The 26,037-nt window shown below is 43.0% G+C and overlaps 1 protein-coding gene across 1 annotated transcript in view; it reads right to left on the bottom strand.

Annotated features, from left to right (window-relative positions):
• CAPN1 (calpain 1) overlaps positions 1-26,037 on the bottom strand; it is an 82,045-nt gene that overhangs the window by 34,013 nt on the left and 21,995 nt on the right. Inside the window, exons 4-9 of the mRNA XM_056526948.1 lie at positions 21,726-21,844; positions 10,339-10,472; positions 9,999-10,167; positions 6,251-6,334; positions 5,753-5,838; positions 5,587-5,661 (exon numbers count right to left, since the gene is read on the bottom strand). Of these exons, the coding sequence (XP_056382923.1) occupies positions 5,587-5,661; positions 5,753-5,838; positions 6,251-6,334; positions 9,999-10,167; positions 10,339-10,472; positions 21,726-21,844 (667 nt within the window). The remainder of the gene's footprint in view (positions 1-5,586; positions 5,662-5,752; positions 5,839-6,250; positions 6,335-9,998; positions 10,168-10,338; positions 10,473-21,725; positions 21,845-26,037) is intronic.

Below are 26,037 nucleotides of genomic sequence, written 5' to 3'. Positions count from 1 at the left end.
TATTTTTCTGCTCTATGCTTGTTCATGCTGTTCAGCCGGCACGCCCCCTCCCATAGACTTGCTTTGAGGGGGCAAGGCCGTGACCTCACAAGTGGGGCGTGACCATGACGTCACAAGCCTCCATCCCGCATCGCCAGTCATCTGGCACTGAGCAAAGTCTTCTCTGTGCACCGGATGTCTGAGGTGCCACAGCCAAGATCACAGGGGTCCCCAGCGGCGGGACCCCCCGCGATCAGACATCTTATCCCCTATCCTTTGGATAGGGGATAAGATGTCTAGGGGTGGAGTACCCCCTTTAAGTGTCTAGTCAATGACTTGATGATCAAAAATGGTCACATTATTTACTACAGGGAATATATGAAGACATATATAGTACAAGAGGGCAAGAAGAAATGCACTGCTGTCCGTGACACCTTATCATAAGCATGCTTTTATTTATTTATTTATTTTATATTTGAAATATGACCTGTAGAGTCAGAACCAAGGGAACTATGTACATCATTGGTCTCCAACCAGCAGCTCTCCAGGTATTGCTAAAGTAGAATATTCTGTGTGGCCCAAAACAGCTACAACAGAACCCAAAACTGCTACACAGAACCTAGTGTGGGTGGCTGTAGTCAAAACAGTGGACAGTCAAAAGTCTTTGTCTAAAATTCTAATGCGTATATCTCTGTGTTTATTACATTGCAAATGTATTTTCTGGGTTTCTGTGGTACTACAAGCATGCACTTACACAGTGTGTTACAGGATAACGATTGCCTTCTAAAAGTCTATTCTTACAAAAGCAGTATCTAGACACAGTCCACATCTTAACCAAGTAATGCTAAGACTTGTCCAACATCTGCCTCTTTGCCCATGATAGAAAGTGAAGACCACATTTTTTTGTTAGATCGTTTTGAGGTCTTATTTCCAGAGGCTTTGGGGGAGATTTATCATTAGATGTCTTTTGTAGACACAGATCTACCCCTTTACACTGCTTTCTAATTTACACTCTTGCTCAAGATTTACTAAAGTTGTGCACGTCCTTTGATAAATTTTGTTCAAATTTAGATACGTACCCCCCTCGCTCTACTGTGCACCCCTTCTCCACCGCACACTTCATAGAGCTGTGGCATTTTCCCACGGTACACAGCTCACATAGCTCAGCTCTGCTGCATACACACAATCCCACACTCAGCTCTGCTGCATACACAGGCACTCACTCAGCTCTGTTGCATACACATGATCACTTACTCAGCTCTGTTGCATACACATGATCACACACTCAGCTCTGCTGCATACACATGATCACACAATCAGCTCTGCTGCATATACACAATCACAATCACACACTCAGCTCTGCTGCATACAATCACACACTCAGCTCTGCTGCATACACACGATCAGCTCTGCTGCATACAGCCAATCAGCTCTGCTGCATACAGCCAATCAGCTCTGCTGCATACAGCCAATCAGCTCTGCTGCATACAGCCAATCAGCTCTGCTGCATACAGCCAATCAGCTCTGCTGCATACACCCAATTACACACTCAGCTCTACTAGATACACCCAGTCACACCTTCAGCTCTGCTGTATACAGTCACACACTCAGCTCTGCTGCATACACAGCCACACACTCAGCTCTGCTGCATACACATAGTCACACACTCAGCTCTGCTGCATACACACGATCACACACTTAGCTCTGCTGCATACACACAATCACACACTCAGCTCCACTGCATACACACAATCACACACTCAGCTCTGCTGCATACACACAATCACACACTCAGCTCTGCTGCATACACATGATCAGACATATACATAGACCTAAAAGCTGTAACTCCTTCTCCCTCCCTGCACATACAGTGGCATTCTCAGCTGTACGGTCACCATGGTTACATTCTGTACAGGTGCAATCTCCTGCACTCATCAAGAACAGCAGAATTTAAAAATTTACACAGTTCTACAGATCTACAGTCTGTACAGATCAGAGTCTAATCTAAATGGGCAACGTTTATCATTGCCTTTAGACTGTTTTTTGTGTTTAGAAAAGACGCAAAAAAGGCACAAGCAGGGTTTATTTGAGCCTTTTTTTGCTTTACATATTTTGAGTTGTAAACCACTGATTTTGGCAACACACATGATATGGAAGGGTTTTATCAACTACGCCTTTTTGTGAAAATGCGCAAAAAAGGTGCGATAACTACACCATCCCAGACTTAGCTTAGCTTTTTGGTGTATATGAGGAGAGAAATTTCAGAAAATGTGACCTGCTCAAAATTTATCAAATGCTCTGTGACCATTTAATAAATTTGGTGCTCCTACACATTACCAGCACACAAAAAAAAGTGTAGAAAAATGCTTCACTTACACCTACAATGATAAATGCCAGCCAATATGTATTACATATTGCTGGACTTGCTGGACTTATTCTTATAACATTTTAAGTGTCCTACTTGATAGTGTATATTTTGGCAATAAAATCAGGACTTGCGCAAAATTTGTGCGTGTAAAGAGAAAAGCCGCAGTTGATAAATCGATGTCCACCACATAATCAGCTCTACCCTACACCGTGATTTAGAATTCCACTTGTTCTATCAAAAATTGCGCAAAAAAACACACAAAAAACTGAATTGCACAAAAAAGATTGCACAATATAGACAGTGAAAACTGTATATATAATGATAAATTCCCCCCTTTGTGTACAGTTAAGAGCTTTACTAAAACAGGTGTCTGTGGGGATCTACAGAGGAACACAAGGTTGCACCACTCAAGCGCCATGATACAAAAAGGACTACCACCCTTACTATCAACTCACACTATACTCCTATATATAAAGAAAAGAATTGTGGAGCACTCACCGGGTACATTCAGTCAGAGACTTCTTTATTGAAATGTTATTATGGGTTACATGCAAGGGAGCAGGATGGTACAAAACGCGGTGGTACACAGAACGGCGACGGACCGTTTACGTGTCGAACACTTCGTCAGGCTGAATGTAAAGAAGCATCTGACTGAATGTACCCGGTGAGTGCTCCACAATTCTTTTCTTCATATTCAAGATTCGCTTACTGTTGTGTGGATAGAAGCGAAGAGGTGTCAGATACGGCTTCATTGAGACTGTGTAACGCTAGTGTGGTTGTTCCCCGTATACCGTGCAGCTAAGAGAAGGTGCCGTGACCACTGTCTTTTTTTAGTCACACTATACTCCTCACACACTCTATTTCTAACATCACAAACTTAACCTTTTGTTTACCAAAGCCTTACCACAAAATCTATAGTCACCACACTCTGTATGTCCTAAAAGTCTATCAGGGGAGTTTATCAAGGGATTTAGACACTTTTATTTGCTGTAGTTTGGCACAACAAAGTCGCACGTGAGGTGTGTGCTACTTTTTTATGCCTTTTCGCCACACAGCAGACAGTCAAATCTGTCTTTGCTGATGCAGTGGTCAGGAATTTATCATTGCGACTTTAAAAAAAAAAAAAAAAAAAAGTAGCACAAAAAGTCGCTGAGTAGGAAACTTACAAAGTGATATACTGAAGTAAAAAATTACAGTAAGAATATGCTGGGAGTTGTAGTTTTGCAACAACTGAAGAGTCATAAGTTAAGGCTTGCTACCCTAACATCTGTCTCTTTATATGGTACACAACTACAACTCCCAGCATGCCCTGACAATGAGGACATTTTGTGAGTAGTAGTTTTGCAACAGCTAGAGAGTCATAGGTTGGGACTTGCTGCCATAACATGTGTCTCTCTATATGGTAAACAACTACAACTCTCAGCAGACTCTGAGTGTAAATAAGCCCCTCCCCCCAAAAAAAAGTTAGTCTCTTTTCCCATTTTATAAATGAAAAAAAATAAAACAAATAAATAAACAAACCACGTGCAAAAATGTCTGAACTATTAAAATAAGATTTTAATGATCCCGTGCAGTGAATGGTGTAAAAGTAAAAATTTACCAAAGTACAAAATTGCAGATCTTTGGTAACATCACATAAAAAAAAATAAAAAATACAAACAAAAAGTGACCAAAATGATTCTGTAAAAAACTGCAGCTCATGGCACAATAAATTACACCTCATACAGCTCCGTATATTGAAACAAACTGAAAGTTATAGGGGGACAGTAGAGGGTCAGCAATGCAATACGGCAACACGTAGCACTTATCACAGCCACTTCTTCTTTCAGTGTAAAATTGACTGTGTTGAGGTAATTTTTCCTAGCTGTCTACTGCTCAGACACATTTATTATATGCTCTGTGCCATTTCATAAATTTGGCATACAACTGCACAGCTGAAAATTATTGACTGTAAACACGTCCAACACAGACAATAATGATAAATTCCCCAACAACATCAGTTTATGCCGGATGGTATAGTATTGTGTGTGTCCCCTGGGCCTCCCTTACACTTGTTCCCCCATGTACATATGTTTCAATAATTGTTGTATCATAAAATGTGTAAAGAGGTGTTATAGCTTTAGGAAGGTTAACATGTGATTTGTCATGTGATTGTTACCAGGAGGAATCAGTGACCAGATGACCCAAGGGTGGCCTTTGGGCTCCCTGCTAGTCTCCCACATAAAAGGGTACCTCTCATGAAAAAAACTTTTGATATATTATAGATTAATGTATGCAGAATAACTTTACAATTGCATGTTATTAAAAAATATGCTTCTTTCTATTTAATTTTCCACTTTGAAAAAATGACCACTAGGGGTCTCCCTACCAGTCCTGGCAGCAAGCATTTCAGACTCATGCTGGAGTCCTAAACACTACGAGCTGCCAGTCTGCTTTGTTCACAAAGGAGAACACTCAGAACTGCCAGCCTGCTTTGTTCACAGCCTGTTTGGCTGTGAACAAAGCAGGCTGGCAGCTCTGAGTGTTTAGGACTCCAGCATGAGTCAGAAATGCTTGCTGACAGGACTCATCAGGAAAAATACAATAGAAGCATATTTTTCATTAACATGCTATTGGAAAGTTATTCAACATTCATTAATCTAAAATATATCAAAAGTTTATTTGATGAGAGGTACCCTTTAAAGCCCTGGGAGGAGCTAGTGCTTGCCTTACAAGTCTTTGCAGAGGTCAAGTCGAATCCTAGAGTGTCCAGAGACATTGGAGGCCTAAAGTCAAGTCTGCAGCCACAGTCAATTGCAAGTAAGATACAGTCATAGCTTTGTCAGTCATCAGTCAAGTCAGTCCTTGTCAGCAACTGCCAAGTCAACGTGGCCTGCATTAAATTGCCCAGTCCTACTACAAGTCCCAGCAAGCCCTTAAGGTCTCTGAGTCACTGGTCACCTCCGTGGACCCTGGCTGTACTGTATAGATGTTACCAACTGTCTACCCTCAGTAAAGCTACAGTTGTCTGTAACTTGGCGTCTCAGTCATTATTGCCCCCGTGCCTAGCCCAGGATTCAGTATACCTTCGGGTGGTATCGAGGATAAACCACGCCCTGGCGTCACAAATACAAGTGGTTAATGCCATCTGCCCCTAGGGTAACAACATCTGCCCTCATCACATCCCTGTACCACAATTGCAAGAAATATTTTCAGAGTGTGAAAAATGATAATGTGTGTTCTTTGTATTCTTCCCTCACCAAAATTCACCATCCTCCATTTGATTTCTCAGTTCACCTCTCTCTGAAGGATCCACATTATTCCACTCATTCGAGCTAGAAAGAAACAACATTTCTGCAGTTTATATTTATTTATAAAAACATTAATTCTATTATACATGAGATATATATAGAGTGTGTTACTTACTTATCGCTCCAAGCTCCTGTCCACTCTACCTCTCCCCATGGGTTCCTCATCCGAATTAGCTTTGTGTTCTGACCTCTATAGTTGACCTAAAACACAAATAGGAGGTTGGATTTATCTTACTGGTTATTATCCTATCACAGATCTTGACTACAGAAGCCTTAACAATCTAAACTGCATAAAATAACATTTTCATTTTAATTAAAATGTGAAGCACCAAAGCCTCAAGAGTGGTCATATAGATGGGCTTCCTTCACATTAAAAGCTACTTTATTAAGTGATGAAGACTTGATAAAAGTCATATATCTGTAGATAATCTGCCGTCAGTCTGTCTTCATCTTTCATTGAGTAGCAGCTAAATGGTAGGAACTTTTTTATGAAGACTATTTAGAAAAAAAGTCTTATTTTGCATTCAGAAACAAATCGACAATTAAAAAAAAATCTGTGTCCACAGCATCCAAACATATACAGCTTCTGTGCAGAAGTCACAGAAAGAATTACCTCTTTGGCTCCTGTAAGAGAATATGCATGTCCTTTCACCAGTTTCTTGAAGGTTACGGCTTCCATATCGTTTGCACTAGTTATCTATGAACAAGAAGCAACATTTTGTTTTAAATTCAAGTTGGACATAACATGGAGAAATAATAAACATAAAGAATAATTCAGGCTTCGTAATGGAATATATTGAGAACACTTCTTAGAATAGATGGGACTAGACTTCTGGTCCACCATTGCATAACAGGCCTGAACATTAGCAAATGTCATCCCCAGGGAGATGGATATTTGATATCTGAACTTGTATGAGCATAAAAATGATTTTAGGCAGCCATAGACACAGATGTACCTACTCTTGGTCACTTAAAGGTGTACTCCAATGGCCAGTGTTCCAGCTGCATTCAGAACATTTAGGGGTCAGCCGTACCCCCTCGTGCCATCAGGCTACGTCCCCTCAATGCAAGTCTATGGGAGGGGGAGTGATGGCTGTCACGCCCCCTCCCATATACTTGCTTTGAGGGGCTGTGGCCTGATGTCACGAGGGGGTGTGGTCGACCCCCCCAGCGCACGCACAGCATTCGGAACTAAATGTTCCGAACGCAAATGAAACACTGGCCAGTGAATTTCATAACAACTGACTCCAGAAAGTTAAAGGGATACTCCGGTGGAAAACTTTTTTTTTTTTTATCAACTGGTGTCAGAAAGTTGACCAGATTTGTAAATTACTTCTATTAAAAAATCTTAATTCTTCCAGTACTTATTAGTGGCTGTATACTACAGAGGAAATGCTTTTCTTTTTGGATTTCTCTTCTGTCACGACCACAGTGCTCTCTGCTGACCTCTGATGTCCATTTTAGGAACTGTTCAGAGCAGGAAAAAAATCCCCATAGCAAACATATGCTGCTCTGGACAGTTCCTAAAATGGCTAGAGATGTCAGCAGAGAGCACTGTGGTCGTGACAGAAGAGAAATCCAAAAAGAAAAGCATTTCCTCTTTAGTATACAGCCCCTAAATAGTACTGGAAGGATTAAGATTTTTTTAATAGAAGTAATTTACAAATATCTGTTTAACTCTCTGGCAGCAGCCGGCGGGGAGAGCAGTGGAGCCGCATGTGCGACGGCTTGTTAACTTAATAAATGTGCATCGCAGCAGGTCTCTGGAGAAGGACCTGCTGCGATCTGCACCTCAGCCCCTAGACTATAACTCCCATCAAGGTCAGATTCTGTCCATGATGGGAGTAGTAGTCCTAAAAGTCCTGCAGCCGGGGGATGTGCAAGTGCCATCCCTCAGCGCTCCGGTACTACAACTACTCCCATCATGGGACAGACTTTGTCCATGATTAGAGTTATAGTAAAGGGGCTGAGGTGCAGATCGCAGCAGGTCAGCAGGAGACCCGCTGTGATCCACATTTATTATATGTACAAGCCGGCAGCACATGCAGCTCCACTGCGCTCTCTGCCGGCTCCTGTATACAGCTGTCATAATTCATAATCCCCGCTGCTGGGAGACAGGAGCTCTGATTGGAGAATAGGTTTTCACCAATCAGAACTCCCGTCGGCGGGGATTATGAATTATGAAAGCTGTATACAGGAACCGGCGGGGAGCTCAGGGGAGCCGCATGTGCTGCCGGTTTGTATAGTTAATAAATGCAGATCGCAGCGAGTCCCTGGAGAATGACCGGGTGCGATCTGCCCCTCAGCGCCTGGACTATAACTCCCATCATGGGAAGAGTATGTCCATGATGAGAGTAGTAGTCCTAACTGTCCCAAAATCGTCCCGCAGCCGGGGGGGAGGGGGGATGTGCAAGTGCCGTCTCTCAGCGCTGCGGTACTACAACTACTCCCATCATGGGACAGACTCAGTCCCATGATGGGAGTAGTTGTAGTTTAGCAGTGTTGAGGGACAGCTCCTGCATCCCATGGCTGTCTCTGTAGAACACTTTCCTACATGCCCTTTTTGATGGTAAACGTATTTGCGCAAAATAAATGAGTCTATACAAAAAAATGCACATGATAAATTAGTATCCACTGTAAAACGCTTTCCACAATACACAAAAAATAGAGTACTTGCTTTTTGCTCTATCAAAAAAGACGCAATGAAAGTCACTGCAGAAATTGCAAAAAAAATACACAAGAAAAAGGGGTAAACTCAATGATAAATCTCCCCCAATGTGTGTATATGTGTGTGTGTGTGTATGTATGTATGTGTGTATGTATGTATGTGTGTGTGTATGTATGTATGTGTGTGTGTATGTATGTATGTATGTATGTATTTATGTGTATATGTGTGTGTATGTGTGTGTGTGTGTGTGTATGTATGTGTGTATGTATGTATGTATGTATGTATATATGTGTGTATGTGCCAGCATCACGTCCAAATGGCTATAGATATTAACATGAAACTTGGCACACATGTTACTTATATGTCAACAACAAACATAGGATAGGTGATTTAACCCTTACCCACCCCCATTTGTGAGAGTCAGGGTTTTTATAGAGATATTTCGATAATACTCTGGGTCACATGTTACTTATATGTCACATAAAAATGTATAATAGTTAAATTAACCCCTAACCTGCCACCATATGTGAAGGATGGGGTTTTTGTTTCAAGTCCCATGCAAGTATATAGGACTTCTGGTGCCTTACTCCACAAGCACCGCTCTGCTTCTCCTGGTGAATGTGTCCGTCCGGCTGGTAAGCCACACCCTCCCTGCATGCCATGTCCCATCTCACAAAGACACACCCACATTTTAAGCCAAACCCCTTTTATTTTCAGCTTACAATAGCCCTCATTTACTAAGAGTGGAGTGTAGGTTTCTTTGTGGATATTAATTCCCTACAATTTATTTTCCACGGTATTTACTAAGGTTTCCCTACATTTTCCACTTTCCCTACATTTTGCTTTTTTTACACATGCTCTGACCTGTCTGGTTTTCCTGAAATCCACCACATTTTCTGTGGAAACCTTAGTAAATATGTTGTTTTTTGTGAAAATGTCGGGAACACGCCCCTTTTCAGAGACCACGCCCCTTTCCCTGGCAGCCACGCTGCCAGGATATGAGGTTATGAGGTTGGGATATAGGGACGGGATATGAGGTTGGCATATGAGGACAGGATATGAGGACAGGATATAGGGACAGGATATGGGGTCGAGATATGAGAACAAAATATGAGGACAGGATATGAGGTCAGAATATGAGGAGGGATATTGGGGTCGGGATATGAGGAGGGGATATTGGGTCAGGATTTAGGGACGGGATATGAGGACAAAAGCTTCCTCCTTTGCTGCTTATCCTCCAACCACAAGGATAAGGTAGAAAAAACCAGGGAAGCGCCGGGTACTCAGCTAGTTGTTTATAATAATGTGAAGGACGTATCAAGGGGTTGGGTTGGGGAAAAAAAAAAGATGGTGACTATAGGTTGCATAGACAATCAGTTTATCTATGAAAACACCACAATATTTCTAAAATATGAAGAATACATTATTTAAACCTGTAGGAGTTTTATTTTTTAGGCAAAGAAAAACTGTTTAGTGTTCGGGTACATTCACATGTTGCAGTTAATTTTTTTTTTTTTTTTTTGCCTAAATATATATAAAACTGTGATGATTAACCATGGTTTCGTGAAAAACAGGGAAAAAGGTAATGATGATGATAATAATGTATCCATTTTGGGAAATGAATTCCCGGCAGAAAGAGAATGGACATAGAACATAAGGAAGAGGTCGTAAAACAATCCTAGCGTTCACTTACATCAATTGAGCAACCCATGAGGGACCCCCTCTCCAAAGCCTTTATGATAATGCCAAAAAGGTCTACAGGAGGCTTTTTCAGCTCATACCACTCAGTAACTCCTCCTGTAAAGTCTTCAAAGCCTTCAGAAGTGCTTCCACCTGAAAGAGCTTCATAACTCCCATTCGCTCTGCAAGAAAGGTGAAGGATTGAGTCAATCATATGAATATATTTATAATATACTAACGTTCTAGAAATTTGACAGTTATCAAAAGACATCAAATGTCCAACTCATTTTTCACAGTTAAAAATAGTGGATCCCACTTTAGTTTACATGTATTCGCTTAGGAAGTGCTCATACTTAGCATAGGCCTTCTCCAGAAGTGCACTCCAAAATTCATTCCCTGAAGCTGAGTGAACGAAGACAAGTTTTCCGTCCTTGACTGGGAGATAGTCATCAACCACAACATCTACCCACTCACCGAACTGCCATAGCTGGGAATACAGAGAAACAGAGGGGCGGTTATTACCATTATATATGTATTTAAATATGTCCTCTTGCCTTATGAGATGGTATATAGCAGTGGTCTTCAACCTGCGGACCTCCAGATGTTTCAAAACTACAACTCCCAGCATGCCCGGACAGCCGATGGCTGTCCGGGCATGCTGGGAGTTGTAGTTTTGCAACATCTGGAGGTCCGCAGGTTGAAGACCACTGGTATATAGCACCATACACCAACTATATACGGTAATAAGAAGCTTCATGTTATAAAAGCTAGCAAAACATAATGCTAGTCTGTCTACTCTATAATAAATCTCCATAAGATTCTGAAACTCATTTTCTAGCAAATGCCCACAGCTAGTTATGTGGGTTCCTTCAACAACAGGCATTCATTTTTATGGAGGAAACATGGGTAAAAAAAATAAATAAAAAAAAAAAAAACATTTTGCAAATTTTACTGTAAGGATGTAAACATAAAAATGTGCTTTAAATCACAATAAGGCTGCTTTCACACTATAAATGCATCCGTTTTAAAGGGGTACTCCGGTGAAAACCTTTTTTCTTTTAAATCAACTGGTGGCAGAAAGTTAAAGATATTTGAAAATTACTTCTATTAAAAAATCTTAATCCTTCCTGTACTTAGTAGCTGCTGAATACTACAGAGGAAATTCTTTTCTTTTTGGAATGCTCTCTGATGACCTCTCGAGCACAGTTCTCTATGCTGACGTTATTATAATTATAATAATAACGCTTTATTTATTGTTGTCCTTAGTGGGATTTGAACCCTAGTCCCCAGCACTGCAAGGCAGCAGTGCTAACCACTGAGCCACCATGCTGCCCTTAGCATACATCTGCTATGCATGGTTGCTAAAATGGACCCAGATGTCAGCAGAGAGCACTGTGCTCGTGATTCAAAAAGAAAGGAATTTCCTCTGTAGCATTCACCAGCTAATAAGTACTGGAAGGATCAAGATTTTTTAATAGAAGTAATTTACAAATATGTTTAACTTTCTGCCACCAGTTGATTTAAAAGAAAAATGGTTTTCACCGGAGTACCCCTTTAAAGATCCGTTTGATGTTCCGTTATGAAAACCCTGAAAATCAGCCATTAAACGTCAGATAGAAAATCCCATAGGTCCATTATAGTCTATGGGATTTTTACATTGTCCGTTTTAATCCGTTATAGTCCGTTATGAATAACGGACGTTATTTTGTGACAGGAGAATGAACGGAAGATATAGTGCATGCAGTATTTCTCCCGTTACTATCTTCTGTCACAAAATAACATCCGTTATTCATAACGGACTATAACGGATTAAAACGGACAATGTAAAAATCCCATAGACTATAGTGGGATTTTCTAACGGACCTATGGGATTTTCTAACGGACGTTTAGTGGCCGATTTTCAGGGTTTTCATAACGGAACATCAAACGGATCTTTAAAACGGATGAATATTATAGTGTGAAAGCAACCTAATGGTCAAAGTGGGGAAGTGGAATCCATTTTACAATAAGTAAATCAAATTAAAGGGGAACTCAGGTGAAAAAATTTTTTCATAACAACTGACTCCAAAAAGTTAAACAGATTTGTAAATTACTTCTATTAGAAAATCGTAACCCTTCCATTATTTATCAGCTGCTATATACTACAGAGGAAGTTGAGTTGCTCTTTTCTGTCTGACCACAGTGCTCTCTGCTGACACCTCTGTCCGTGTCAGGAACTGTCCAGAATAGGAGCAAATCACCATAGCAAACCTATCCTGCTCCGGACAGTTCCTGACATGAACAGAGGTGTCAGCAGAGAGCACTGTGGTCAGACAGAAAAGAAAACCTTAAAGGGGTTATCCACCATAAGGTGATTTTAGTACTCACTCTCTGGCTGATGACAGGCGGTGCAGGGGACGGAGTATCATGATGTCACGACTCCGCCCCTCATGATGTCACGCCCTGCCCCCCAATGCAAGTCTATGGGAGGGGGTGTGACTGCTGCCACGCCCCCTCCCTCAGACTTGCATTGAGGGGGCGGGGCATGACGTCACAAGGGGCGCAGAGCCCTGACGTCCCAATACTCCATCCCCTGCATTGCCCGTCATCAGCCACAGAGCGATCCTCGCTCTGTACAGCTGAAAAACGGGGGTGCTGCAGGAGAGATCGTGGGGGTCCCAGTAGAGGGATCCCCGCAATCTAACATCTTATCCCCTATCCTTTTGATAGGGGATAATATGTTTAGCGCCGGAGTACCCCTTTAAGAAAAAAAAACATCATGGTTGTTCCTAGTCAGCTGTGTGTAGAATTTGGTGTTAGTATATAAAATGGGAGAGTTAGAAAAAAACATAAGGGTAGACCAAGGAAGACATCAAAACTGAAATCAATATATCTCTGGAAGATATAAAATGTACAATAAAATAAATGGAAAAGAAATGGGCAGAAAGAGTAGTCACTGGTCCTAGTTTATCAAAATGTGAGGGAGATTTTACCCAAAACAACCAATCACAGCTCAGCTTTCATATCTTAATGAGCTCTGGTAAAGTGAAAGCTGAGCTGTGATTGGTTGCTACGGGAAAAATCTCTTCCATTTTTCTCTCACACATTTTAATAAATTGGGGTCAATGTCTGTGACCGAACTGTAGGAAATAAGCCAAATGAAATGGGATTTACACTTAGGAAAGCAAAAGACAAGCCAGAACTGCACATATATTCATTTAGATTTATCCAAACAAGTGCATAGAGAAAGTGGAGCAGCTGCCCATAGCAACCAATCATATTTAAGCTTTCAATTTCTGAACAGTCTCTGGAGAAAGAGATAAAATCTGATTGGTTGCTATGGGCAACAAATCAACTTTTCCTTTGCACAAGATGTAATAAGTGACCCCACCTGGAAAAATAAAGTGAATTTGGGCATATGGGCATTGCATGACAGGCGATGAGGACAGTCAATACCTCAGCAGTCATATAGGGGGAGATATATCAAAATCTGTGCAGAGGAAACTGGACAACTTATCCTATGCGCAGGTTTTGATAAATCCCCCCCCCCCATAAATAGAGTCTATTCACACATACGCATATTCACATTCAGTCATTTCGTTTACATTGAAATCTGCAGCATAAAAACTACAGCTTTAAATATGCAGCATAAAAATGCGCAGAATACTTCATGTGTGAACACGTTCATGTATGGTACATTCACATGAGCGTATTATACTGCAAGTTTGAAAGGGGCAGACTGTCCGCAGCAGATTTTCGGCAGCAGAATCTCCACTGTTGAAAATCCGCCACAGACCCTATTGACTTCAATGAGGTTTGCAGCAGATTTTATGCAGTGGAAAATGTGCCGCAGAGAGCCCGCCCCTTGCTACCTTGCAGTGGGAAACACAATGCAAGTTTGAAAAATAATTGCCCTCATTTACTATTCTAAACCCGACCTCTTTTGTCAGGTTTTTTTGGCGCATCTTTGTCTGCGCCATGTCGCAGACATCGTGCGCCAGTCTGCGACACTATGCAACATTTTTTCCCGACGGACCCGATGTGGATTCTCCCAAACCCGAAAAAGGGGCGTAACCCGACATTTCTGAGCTTTCCCACATATTTATTAAGGTTTCCAACCCGAATTTGTTGAATTGTTGTGGATTTTTTCCTGACAGCTCAGAGGAGTTGGAAACCAAAACCTACAAAACCAAGTGCGACAAACAGGATGCGACATAATAATAAATACCAGGGGAAAAAACAGTCGGGTAAGAAAGCAACATAGACTTACAACCCGATTTTCTTAGTAAATGAGGGCCAATATGTTTGTGTGTTCACACGTGCATATTTTTGCTGCAGATTTGCTGCTACAGATTTTGCTGCCCATTGATTTTAATGGGTTGCAAAATCTGCTTTAGCAAATCTGCAGCAGAAAATACGCTCACACCCTTAGGGTAGGGTCACACATGTTGTATTTTGCTGCATATTTGCTGCTGCTTATTTTCCTACTCATTAAAGTCAATGGATAACAAAATATGCAGCTACCCATTTATTTCAATGGGTAGGAAAATATGCAATAGCAAATACACAGCAAAATACGGCACGTTACCTTACCCTTACAGAGGAAACAGGTTGACTATAAAAAAGTCTTTTTTTTTTTAGGACAATGATCTTGCCACAGAACAAGGAGTGTTCAAGCTTTTTTTTTTTTTTCCCATAGGCATATCACCCTGGATGAAAATTTATGGTGGAAATAAAAAAAATTGCTCCATGACAAGGCTCCATCCTGCATAGCTGATCGGTCATCACTCTGAGAAAAGTTGAAACCAGTTTCATGTAGGATATTATTTAGGGATCGACCGATTATCGGTTTGGCCGATATTATCGGCCGATATTCACGATTTTGGACGGTATCGGCAATTACCTTGCTGACAATCCGATAATGCCCCGCCCCCCACACAGCCCCCACCGCACCGCGCCGCACCCCCCACCACCGCGCCGCACCGCACCCCCACCACTGCGCTGCACCCACCGCCGCGCCGCACCCCCACCGCACCGCCCCACCACTGCCCCATTGCCTCCCCCATCCCCTGTTTTACAATTACCTGTTCCCGGGGGCCCGGGGTCCACGCTATTTCTGGCTCCTGCGCCATCCTGCACAGCGCAATGACGAGTGACGTCCTCAATGCGACGTCACCGTCATTGCGCACAGTGAAAGCTCAGGAGGACGGCGCCGGAGACAGAAGTAGAGCGGACCCCGGGAACAGGTAATTATAAAACAGGGAATGGGGGAGGCAATGGGGCAGCGGCGGTGGTCTCTGGCCGGAGCGGTGCGGTGGGGGGGGGGGTCGGTGGCAGGGGTGATAGGACTCAGGACACCAGGACAGGCTGGGGGAGAGAAGCGGGTGGCGGCGGTCTCTGGCACCGCAAAAGCCGCTGCAGTTCATTGATTTAAAGCGCCCGCTTTAAATCAATGATCTGCAGCGGTGTCGCTGGCGGGGGTAAATAGCCGTTAACTTATACCGGAATATCGGTATAAGTTATCGACAATCGGCCCTAACCTCCACAGAGTATCGGTATCGGCCCTAAAAAAAAAACGATATCGGTCGATCCCTAGTGTTATTTATCATAAGTAAAGCCCAGGTCTCAAAAAATCCAGGTGCCATAACAGGCCAAGGAAGAACAACAAAGTATTAACTGGAATTTTTGATGATTATTTCATAACTGTTTCCTCTACATTATTTAAAATGATGTACTTTTATTTGTTTGATGTACATTTCATGCAAGTAAAATATTTCAGTTATTAACAAACATTTTGTACTATGCATGTGATTTGTATATTTGCCACAAAGTAAAAAAAATGTGGGTAAGTATAATTTTTTTCACAGGTTGTAGTTACAATAGTAAAACTTCTGCCTACAGCCATAAGTGAAACTGCCTAAAGTTATAAGTAAATAGGCACGCTATGTCAGTCAACACATTTCTTTTGTCAGCTAACATTAACAAATTTCCCCATGTGATCGCCGACTTGTCACATTGAAAGCAACATCACACAGTGACATCAACTATCCAGAGCCTCTGGAGTACCCTATATACTCGAGTATAAGCCGAGTTTTTCAGCACGATTTATCGTGCTGAAAACGCCCCCCTCGGCTTATACTCGAGTGAACTCTCCGCTTGTCAATCCCTTCATCAGTGGTCATCAAACTGCGGACCTCCAGATGTTTGAAAACTACAACTCCCAGCATGCCCGGACAGCCATATGCTGGGAGTTGTAGTTATGAAACATCTGGAGGTCCGCAGGTTGAATACCACTGAACATGAACGTCCCTGTGTGTCGTCATCAAGGCAACGTCACTAGTCCGGGGCAAGACGGGAGCGGGCGGAGAAGAGGGCCTCCCGGTGAAAATGTACAGCCCGGAACGATTAACCCTCCCCACCGGACGGTCCCTGCAGCATAGATGGCCCGGACCAGCTCACCCTTCCTTCCCACCGAGGGGAGGTGAGTAGAAATCTAAAGGGGGGGGGGTTCTGGATGATGACGAAGGCCCGCGCAGTGGTCTTCAACCTGCGGACCTCCAGATGTTTCAAAACTACAACTCCCAGCATGCCCGGACAGCCGATGGCTGTCCGGGCATGCTGGGAGTTGCAGTTTTGCAACATCTGGAGGTCCGCAGGTTGAAGACCACTGACTGAGGATTGACAGGCGGTGATGATGAAGGGGGGGGATGATGACAGGGTGATGATGACGAGGGTGATAATGACAGGGTAATGATGACGGGGGTGTTAATGACAGGGTCTGGATGATGACAGGGGGGGGGATGATGACATGGGGGGATGATGTATTTCCCACCCTAGGCTTATAGTCGAGTCAATAACTTTTCCTGGATTTTTGGGGTGAAATTAGGGGCCTCGGCTTATATTTGGGTCGGCTTATACTCGAGTATATACGGTACATGCTAATACAAACCACTGGACAACAGATGTTATATGAGGACTGCCATTTACAAAGCCCAACGCCCCACAAGGAATATTTCTATGGGCTGTATCTGTATCTAATGCTGTAGTTCATGCCCATTTGAGCCTGGGTATGATACTTGTGATATTCACCCACAGCCCAGTTTCTAAAACAAAAAAAAAAAGGAATACAGATTCATTTACATTTAGAATTCTTCACTCAAATTTGAAATTTATGCCCATTATTTGGGGCAATTAAACTAATAATATTTATCTGCCAACTATTAGACTTATTTTGGGGTAACAGATTGTATTGTTTAATATTCTCCTGACCTAGATTGGTGGACATGGGGGCAAAGAATGGACCACAGTGACCAAAGCATGAACCATACTGTCACGGGCAAAGGTATGTTTCAGATATATCCCCTCGCAGCTTTTCCTGACAGTCAGGAAGGTCCCTCCTTTTGTTAGGAAAGTGATTCATTCACGTGTTCGTGAGTCATATGACCTATTCTGAACAGGAGCAGGGCAGCTATGCCAACCCTTCCAGCGCTGGCATCTAAGCTGGTATCAGCCAATACAACTTCTTTATTGTGGGATCACTTAGTCCTAAATAACTCATTTGTCCATCAATCGCAAATAGGCAAATGTAAAAGAGAGAAGAGTAAAGCAGGATTCAGTGTAAGAGTATGAAGCAGGATTCGGCATCACAATAGTTAATTGTTAAATGTCTCCACCCAAACACTTTTGTTGTTTGAAAAGAATTAGGACAAAGAAGGACAGCGATGCACATAACATCCCATTCACGGAGCCAGTATTGTGCACTACCAGACCAGTACAATATCCGGGCTGTACTACACATCAAATGTAAGATTTTTTGGGGAGTTTTGTCACAGTTTGTTCACTTTTTAGGTATGTTTGCTCACAAAGATCTTTAGGGTATGGTGCCCTTTTAAGAAGTCCCTCCTGGAGGTCTAGGGGAGGTGCACCCCACATGCCTGTTTTTACAGGGATGTCACTTAGTTGTTGGCTGATTGATTGTTTGTCCCCTATGAACTTTAGCGAAGGGGCAGGGGGGGGGGGGGGGGGCACAGATACTGGACCCTTGCAGGTGCCGGAGGGGGAAGGTAAGATTTGGGGGGGGTGTACAATAGACCACATCCTTGTGCACTTTTTTGTGTAACAGGCTTGGCCTTTTTATGCACCTCAGTATCCTGCGCAAGATCTGTAACTGCAGATTAGAAGCTGTGCTCAGTCATTTAGTTTACATTGAAATCTGCAGCAGAAAATCCCATGCATCAAATTCTGCGCATAAAATCTGCGTACATGTCAACGTACCCTTAAAACGAAAAAGAAAACAGACCAGTACAATTTTGTATCCAGTAGAACATCAAAGAAATCTCCTCAAGACCTATACAGAGTTATGTCTAATTTCCCAGCAGACTCATAGTAAACTGGTTATTTTACTGCTCAACTGTTAGGTAAATGCCAAATGACTAATACATGTTATCACAATGGATTATCATTTGGGTTTTTTGGCACATAATAAGTAAAATCGCATCCTAAAGTTACATCCCATTATTGTTAATAGGAATCTGTGCCACATTATATTCCTTTTATCTGGCAGACACAAAACCATGGTAGACTATGCTTTTATCTACAACAAATAAAATAAAATATATACTGGTATAAAACGAACCAAGCCTAGGCATAGATAAATTATGATTGGCCTAGAAAAGACTATGGCCATGCCATGAGCACAGTGCAGTGTACACCAGAGTATATATATATATTTTTTTTATAGTTTTCCAACTTATACCCATGCAATGCAAATGCCCCCTTTGTTATATCCAAAGGCTGCAAACTAGTCCACTTTTAAGTTAAAAAAAAAAATGCATTTGTACTCAGTTTAGACAATGCTCTGTGGATTACAAAATGACATATTGTATCAAAGTACCAGATAGATTTATGCAGCTGCTGATGTATCCAACTTACAGAGCATTGTTTAGACTTTATACAATCATATCTACTTACCAGCTTAAAATAAGGCTTCTTTGTTTAAAAAGGGGACATTGTTTAAGTATCGTGACTTTTTAATAGGTGTTGTACAAACTACACAACAAAAAAGTGCATTAAAAATGTGCACATTTATAATTTAACAAATTGATAAACTTTGCGCAATTGAATATGATATAAAAACAAATTTCAAACTTGAAAAAAATGGGTGAGAAAAGTTACAAATGATAAATTCCCCCAAAGTTGAAGGAGTAGTCCAGTGGTGACTCAGTGGTTAACAACTTATCCCCTATCCTAAGGATAGGGGATAAGTTGCAGATCGCGGGGGGTCCGACCGCTGGGGCCCCCTGCGATCTCCTGTACGGAGCCCCGACAGCCCACGGGAAGGGGGCGTGTTGACCTCCGCACGAAGCGGCGGCCGACACGCCCCCTCAATACAACTCTATGGCAGAGCCGAAGCGCTGCCTTCGCAATCTCCGGCTCTGCCATAGAGATGTATTGAGGGGGCATGTCGGCCGCCGCTTCGTGCGGGGGTCGACACCCGCTATCTGGCCGGAGAGCCGGGGCCCTGTACAGAGAGATCGCAGGGGGCCCCAGCGGTCGGACCCCCCGCGATCTCAAACTTATCCCCTTAGGATAGGGGATAAGTTTTTCACCACTGTACTACCCCTTTAATTGGTACATTGTATAAATTCTCCTGACATTCCTGCTCCTTTCCTCTCCTGGTTGAAAGCTCATTGCCTAGGTTACACACCACCCCCCCCCGGACTGTAAGGGTGGGTTCACACCACGTTTTTGCAGTACAGTTCCCGTATCAGGTTTTTGATAAAACATGGATTCCTCAAAACCCGACTAAACTGTATCAAAACGTGTGTACAAATTTTAATCCGTATACGGCTGAAAACCAGATATGGTTTGAAAAATGATGTCCGGTTGCATCTGTTTTTTAAGAAAAAAAACTCTGTTTTTAACTTTTTATTCCATTGATTGAAATTCCAAGAAAAAAACTGTGCAAAGTCAAAAACTGTATGGTGAAAACCAGATGGAACCGTACGCACATACGGTTCTGTACGGTTCCCATTGACTCCCATGTTATAAAAAAAAAAAAAAAAAAAACATATACGTTTCAATACAGTTTTTCACCCGGACCAAAAACCGTGGTAGGCTAAGGTTTTGGGTACGGTAAAAAAGACTGAAAAAACTGTACAGGGTGCAAAACGGACACAACCTGATGCATCTTTTGGCATACGCTTTTCAATATACACCTGTTAAAGAAGTTAAGGCCCACATACACATGTGTAAGTCGACCCTAATTTTTTCACCTGTAATTTCAGTGGGACTTGCCAACCATCTAATACATTGGTTCCTAACCTTTTTTTTATCCAAGTACCACTTGGCAGCCTATTTCCAAAAATTGTACCCCCATATAGTTGTAGGCCCCCATACTTTCCCCATATAGATAAAGGCACCACACTCTGCCCGTACAGTTATAGGCTCCCGCACTGTTCGCATATAAATGTATTCCCCCTGTGTGCCCCCATATAGTTGTAGGCCCTTACACTTCCTCCATATAATTGTAGACTCCCACACTGCCCACATATAACGGTAGATCCCACACTGCCCTCATATAGTTGTAGGCCCCCACACTGCCCCCCATATAGTTGTAGGCCCCAATACTGCCCAGCTTTGGTGCTACACTTCCCTTGTCCCATACCAGTAAATCCTTGGTCCAGGGGAGCAGTGGAGCATGGAAGCTGATGAGGGAGTTACCGTCCACAGCAGCCCAAAGTCTGCGATTGGGGCAGCAACATCAGCTAGTACCAGCGGCCACTGCTCATTTCTCTTAAAGTAGCCTTCTGCCACTTTAAGATCAGGCAGCATGGGCCGTGGCCACTTTAGAAGCAGTGACCAGTGGAACTGCTAAGTACCCCCAGGGGATACTTGTAGCCCAGGTTGGGAACCGCTAATCTAATGTATATGGTGGCCTTCCGACTCTCCCCCTAAAGACGATGTCAAGAAGAGAAAGATCAGGCGTGTTGAATTCAACTGTCCAATTCTGGCGCTGGCTTACACCTCCTCGCTGGCCAAGCTGAGAGTTTGTGTATATGGAAAGATTGGGAGAGATCAGGATGGGAGCTATTGTGTGTGTAGCCAGTTTCAGGATTGGATAATTTTAATGAGGTTCTTAAGGACTTTCTTAAGGACTTAAGGGAATGTTTTAAATATATTCACCCATGATTAATTGTGATATTAAAGGGCTACTCTGGTAGAATTTTTTTTTTATCAGCTGGTGCCAGAAAGTTAACAGATTTGTAAATTACTTCTATTAAAAAAAATCTTAATCCTTTCAGTACTTATCAGCTGCTGTATGCTCTACAGGAAGATCTTTCCTTTTTGAATTTCTTTTTATTCTGACCACAGTGCTCTCTGCTGACACCTCTGACCATGTCAGGAACTGTCCAGAGCATGATTGGTTTGCTATGGGGACTTGCTCCTGCTCTGGACAGTTCCTGACACAGACAGCAGAGAGCACTATGGTCAGACAGAAAATAACAACTCAACTTCCTTTGTAATATACAGTAGCTGATAAGTACTGGAAGGATTACGATTTTTAAATAGAAGTAATTTACAAATATGTTTAACTTTCTGGCTAGAGATGGCTAGCCAGTGCTAGCTTTGGTTTTCATGTAACACTATAGAAGGTGGCACCAGGTCAGGTTCCATGAATTGTGCCAGTGCCTCAGATTTTCAGTTTTACCCAAAAGTATTATTTAACAATGGAACATTTAGAGTAAGCGTCATAGATTACCTGGAAGTGGAAGACACCTGCATAATTCTGCTGAAAGCTCTGACCATGAGGAACCACACGGTGGAGCAGAGTATCATTTAACGTCAGGGAGGCAATTGCAGCAAGGAGCCAGCAGTCACCTAGGAAGAATAAACATAAAAGGATCAAACAGAGATTTTAAAATGGGAAAAAGAAAGGAGGTAAAATTGGAAATCTGTCAGCTGCAACTCATTCAAACCGGTGACACTGATGGATAGCGGTTAGGCACATGGTAACTTTTACTGTGCTTTAATAATGTAGAATGCATTTATTCTCCTGTACCAAGTGTCCAAGAGGTCTTCTTACTAAAGTTCTGTTTCCAAACCTTGTTCCCGTGCTGTGCATACAAATCGTGCTCAGGTGTTAGGCTTAAGAACAGGGCTCGGCTTCCAGCTGATTGTCAATCAAGCAGGGACAAGGATGGGACGGGGAGCAAGGAGGCATTCTAGCTCTCAGCACTTTAGGGGGGGGAAGGGTTGGGAACACCTCTTTGACACTTCAGTGTATTGAAGCAAATTTACAATAACAGTTTAAAAAAGATAGGAAAAAAAATGGTGAACTAGGAGGAGATTTATCAAAACGAGTGACCAATCAGATCGCTTCTTTCCTTTTTCACAGGCCTTTTTAAAAAAATGAAAGAAGCGATCTGATTGGTTGCTGTGGGCAACTAAGCAACTTTTCCTCTGGACAGGTTTTGATAAATTCTGTGGATTACTAGGCTCCAGACCTGAGCCATACTAACTGCTTGCACCAAACTACAGTGGACCCTCAAGTTACAATATTAATTGGTTCCAGGACGACCATTGTATGTTGAAACCATTGTATGTCGAGACCAGAACTCTATGGAAACCTGGTAATTGGTTGTAAAGGCACCAAAATGTCATCCAAAAATAGGAAAAAGTGAGGATTAAAGAAAAATAAGTAGATAACTAATAGAGATAAAGCAAATCCTTACATATAAAAGTAATAAAGATCTGCTGGGAGCTGTAATCACTGTCTATGTCAGTGTTTCCCAAGCAGGAAGCCTCCAGCTGTTGCAAAACTACAACTCTCAGCATGCCCGGACAGCCAAAGGCTGTCCGGGCATGCTGGGAATTGTAGTTTTGCAACAGCTGGGGGCACCCTGCTTGGGAAACACTGGTCTATGTAGAGGACAGGAGCTTCTTCAGGGTCCTGTACAGTACACACGATGTCCTAAAAAAGTAACATGGAGTCTCCCTCACCTGATGCCCAGAAGAGCATGTAAATGAATAGAAAAAAGAAAGAAGGCCCAAAGAGGCGCCTAGTGCATTACCCTAAGAATTTATACAGAGGCCCACGTAAAGTGGGGAAACGTAAGGGGTCTAATGAATGGCCGCTCACCTGGAGCGTATAATAATACGCATGTAACCTCAGTCTGAGGCAATGAAGGATTCCGTGCAAGCCTACAGGTCTTCAGGATAGATCCAATGAGGAGATCCTGTGGATGAGCTTAAATATTGAAAAAAATCGACCTGGCATCAGGCGCTCGGGGATCCAAAAAGATCTCACAACCAGTTCATGGAGGTGGATAGGGATTCAAGCTTTATTAGTATACAACAACGCGTTTCGGGGTTAGCATACCCCTTCTTCAGATTGACAGATTTGTCAAATCTGTCAATCTGAAGAAGGGGTATGCTAACCCCGAAACGCGTTGTTGTATACTAATAAAGCTTGAATCCCTATCCACCTCCATGAACTGGTTGTGAGATCTTTTTGGATCCCCGAGCGCCTGATGCCAGGTCGATTTTTTCAATATTTAAGCCCAGAAGAGCAGGTAACCCTGGCACAGGTAAAGTGTACAGAACATGTAATGCCACCCTGTACTGTAGGGGGCACTACCAGACACCAGTCAGTGCATACACTTCAGTAATACAGGGGTTTTACCACTGAATGCCCATTCTGATTGGTCAGTTCATTGACTCGTTTCACAGATCAGGACTGTCTGTACATTGTATGTTGAGTCTGGTTTCAACTTACAATGGTCCAGAAAAGACCATTGTATGTTAAAACTATTGTATGTTGAGGCCATTGTAAGTTGAGGGATCACTGTACTGTTAATTGATGTGCCGCCCGCCTTGGATTTTAGATGGATAAGATAGATGGATAGATATCTCTATCTATATATACTGTATGTGCGTGTGTTGGGGAAAAAAAATGCGATTATCAGACTGCCTAAAGCACTGTCATCTCCAGAATACTAAACAGGTTTCAGTTAATACAATTAATATGGATACAAAATATATTCCAAATCAAAAGTTATACTAACGTTAACCTACTGAGAGTGAACAGAGATAGGATGGTATGTACACATCACATGTATCAGGAGCCCTATGGCAAAATGTGGGCATAAACCATAATCAACGGAGCCGCCACATCAAAATGAGGAGAGTCGTGAGAAAGTGGTCATACGCACTGGAATACTGTATTGTGATATTTCACTAGATTACATGATGACATTGATCCGTGTATTTGGAGACAACATGCCATTATAATTTAGAGGTGTAGAAACTAGAATTACAGGCAGAGAGGGAGGGAGCAAGAATGCAGTACTAGTGTAATTGGAGGCAACTGCGGAGGAATATTAGAAACAGTCAGATATACGTGAAAACGTGACTCAGCAATGATGAGAAGCAGAACATGTAAACTTAAGAAAAAAGAAAGCACAAAAGCATGTCTAACAAATATATCTAACAAGGGAGCACAAAGTTCACCGCACAGTGGAATCGATGTGTTATGCTATATTGTATAAATGTGAATACAAAAATACAGACACGCCTGAGCCATAGAGCAGTGACTCACAGAAGAGAAATGTGGGGCAGGAGGAGGGAGTGATGCCTGAGGGAATCCCTGTGTCACACACCCAAAATAAAGCCACAACCTACACACCCTCCAACGCCCACACTTCATACCCTGGAGCACCCCCATCTAGGTCCAGAACTCCTCCCTATAAAACTAATGTCACTAGAAAGCTAAATTCTCAAAGTAGAAAAACATATTCTAAAACTGCAGTACATCTTAAGATTACTGCAAAAAAGAATTGCTCCTATGCAGAAGTGAACAAAGACCCCCTCTCGGCCCAGCTCGTGCATGTGTTCTCAATAGAAAAAGGGTAGAAAGCGGCTGTCAACTCCTCTAGGTGGTTTATATCACCGAGAACAAAAGGATCAGGCATTTTGAAATACAACATGCCTGACTATTCTCTTCCTTGACATCTGACATTAGTGGGCAGCCAGGAGGCCCCCATACACATTAGATCAGGGGTCTCAAACTCAAATTATCTTGGGCCACTGGAGGTAGCGGCTGGGTGAGGCTGGGCCACATGCGGCCCTCACATATAATGCCCCCATCATGCGCCCCTCACATATAATGCCCCCATCATGCACCCCTCATCATCCACCAGCAACACCCCCCACCAGCAGTAGCACCCCCATCATCCACCAGCAACATCCCCCACCATCCACCAGCAACATCCCCCACCAGCAGTAGCCCCCCCACCATCCACCAGCAACATCCCCCACCAGCAGTAGCCCCCCCACCATCCACCAGCAACATCCCCCACCAGCAGTAGCACCCCTATCATCCACCAGCAACATCCCCCACCAGCAGTAGCCCCCCCACCATCCACCAGCAACATCTCCCACCAGCAGTAGCATCCCCATCATCCACCAGCAACACCCCCCCCCCCCATTCCCCTTGTGGTAATAGCATGAGCTGACAGATGATGGGGGTGCTACTGCTGGGGGGGGGGAGGGGGAGCATTATGTAGGCAGCAGTTTCCCCACATTAGGAAGGTAGCAGTTTCCCCTCATTAGGTAGCTGTAGCACAGTTTCCCCACATTAGGTAGCCGTAGCACAGTTTCCCCACATTAGGTAGCCGTAACACAGTTTCCCCACATTAGGTAGCCGTAGCACAGTTTCCCCACATTAGGTAGCCGTAGCACAGTTTCCCCACATTAGGTGGCCGTAGCACAGTTTCCCCACATTAGGTGGCCGTAGCACAGTTTCCCCACATTAGGTAGCCGTAACACAGTTTCCCCACATTAGGTAGCCGTAGCACAGTTTCCCCACATTAGGTAGCCGTAGCACAGTTTCCCCACATTAGGTGGCCGTAGCACAGTTTCCCCACTTTAGGTGGCCGTAGCACAGTTTCCCCACTTTAGGTGGCCGTAGCACAGTTTCCCCACATTAGGTGGCCGTAGCACAGTTTCCCCACATTAGGTGGCCGTAGCACAGTTTCCCCACATTAAGTAGCCGTAGCACAGTTTCCCCACAT

This window comes from Hyla sarda, chromosome 6 (genome assembly GCF_029499605.1).
Source record: "Hyla sarda isolate aHylSar1 chromosome 6, aHylSar1.hap1, whole genome shotgun sequence".
NCBI classification, from domain to species: Eukaryota; Metazoa; Chordata; class Amphibia; order Anura; family Hylidae; genus Hyla; species Hyla sarda.
This window is presented reverse-complemented; position numbering and strand designations above follow the sequence as displayed.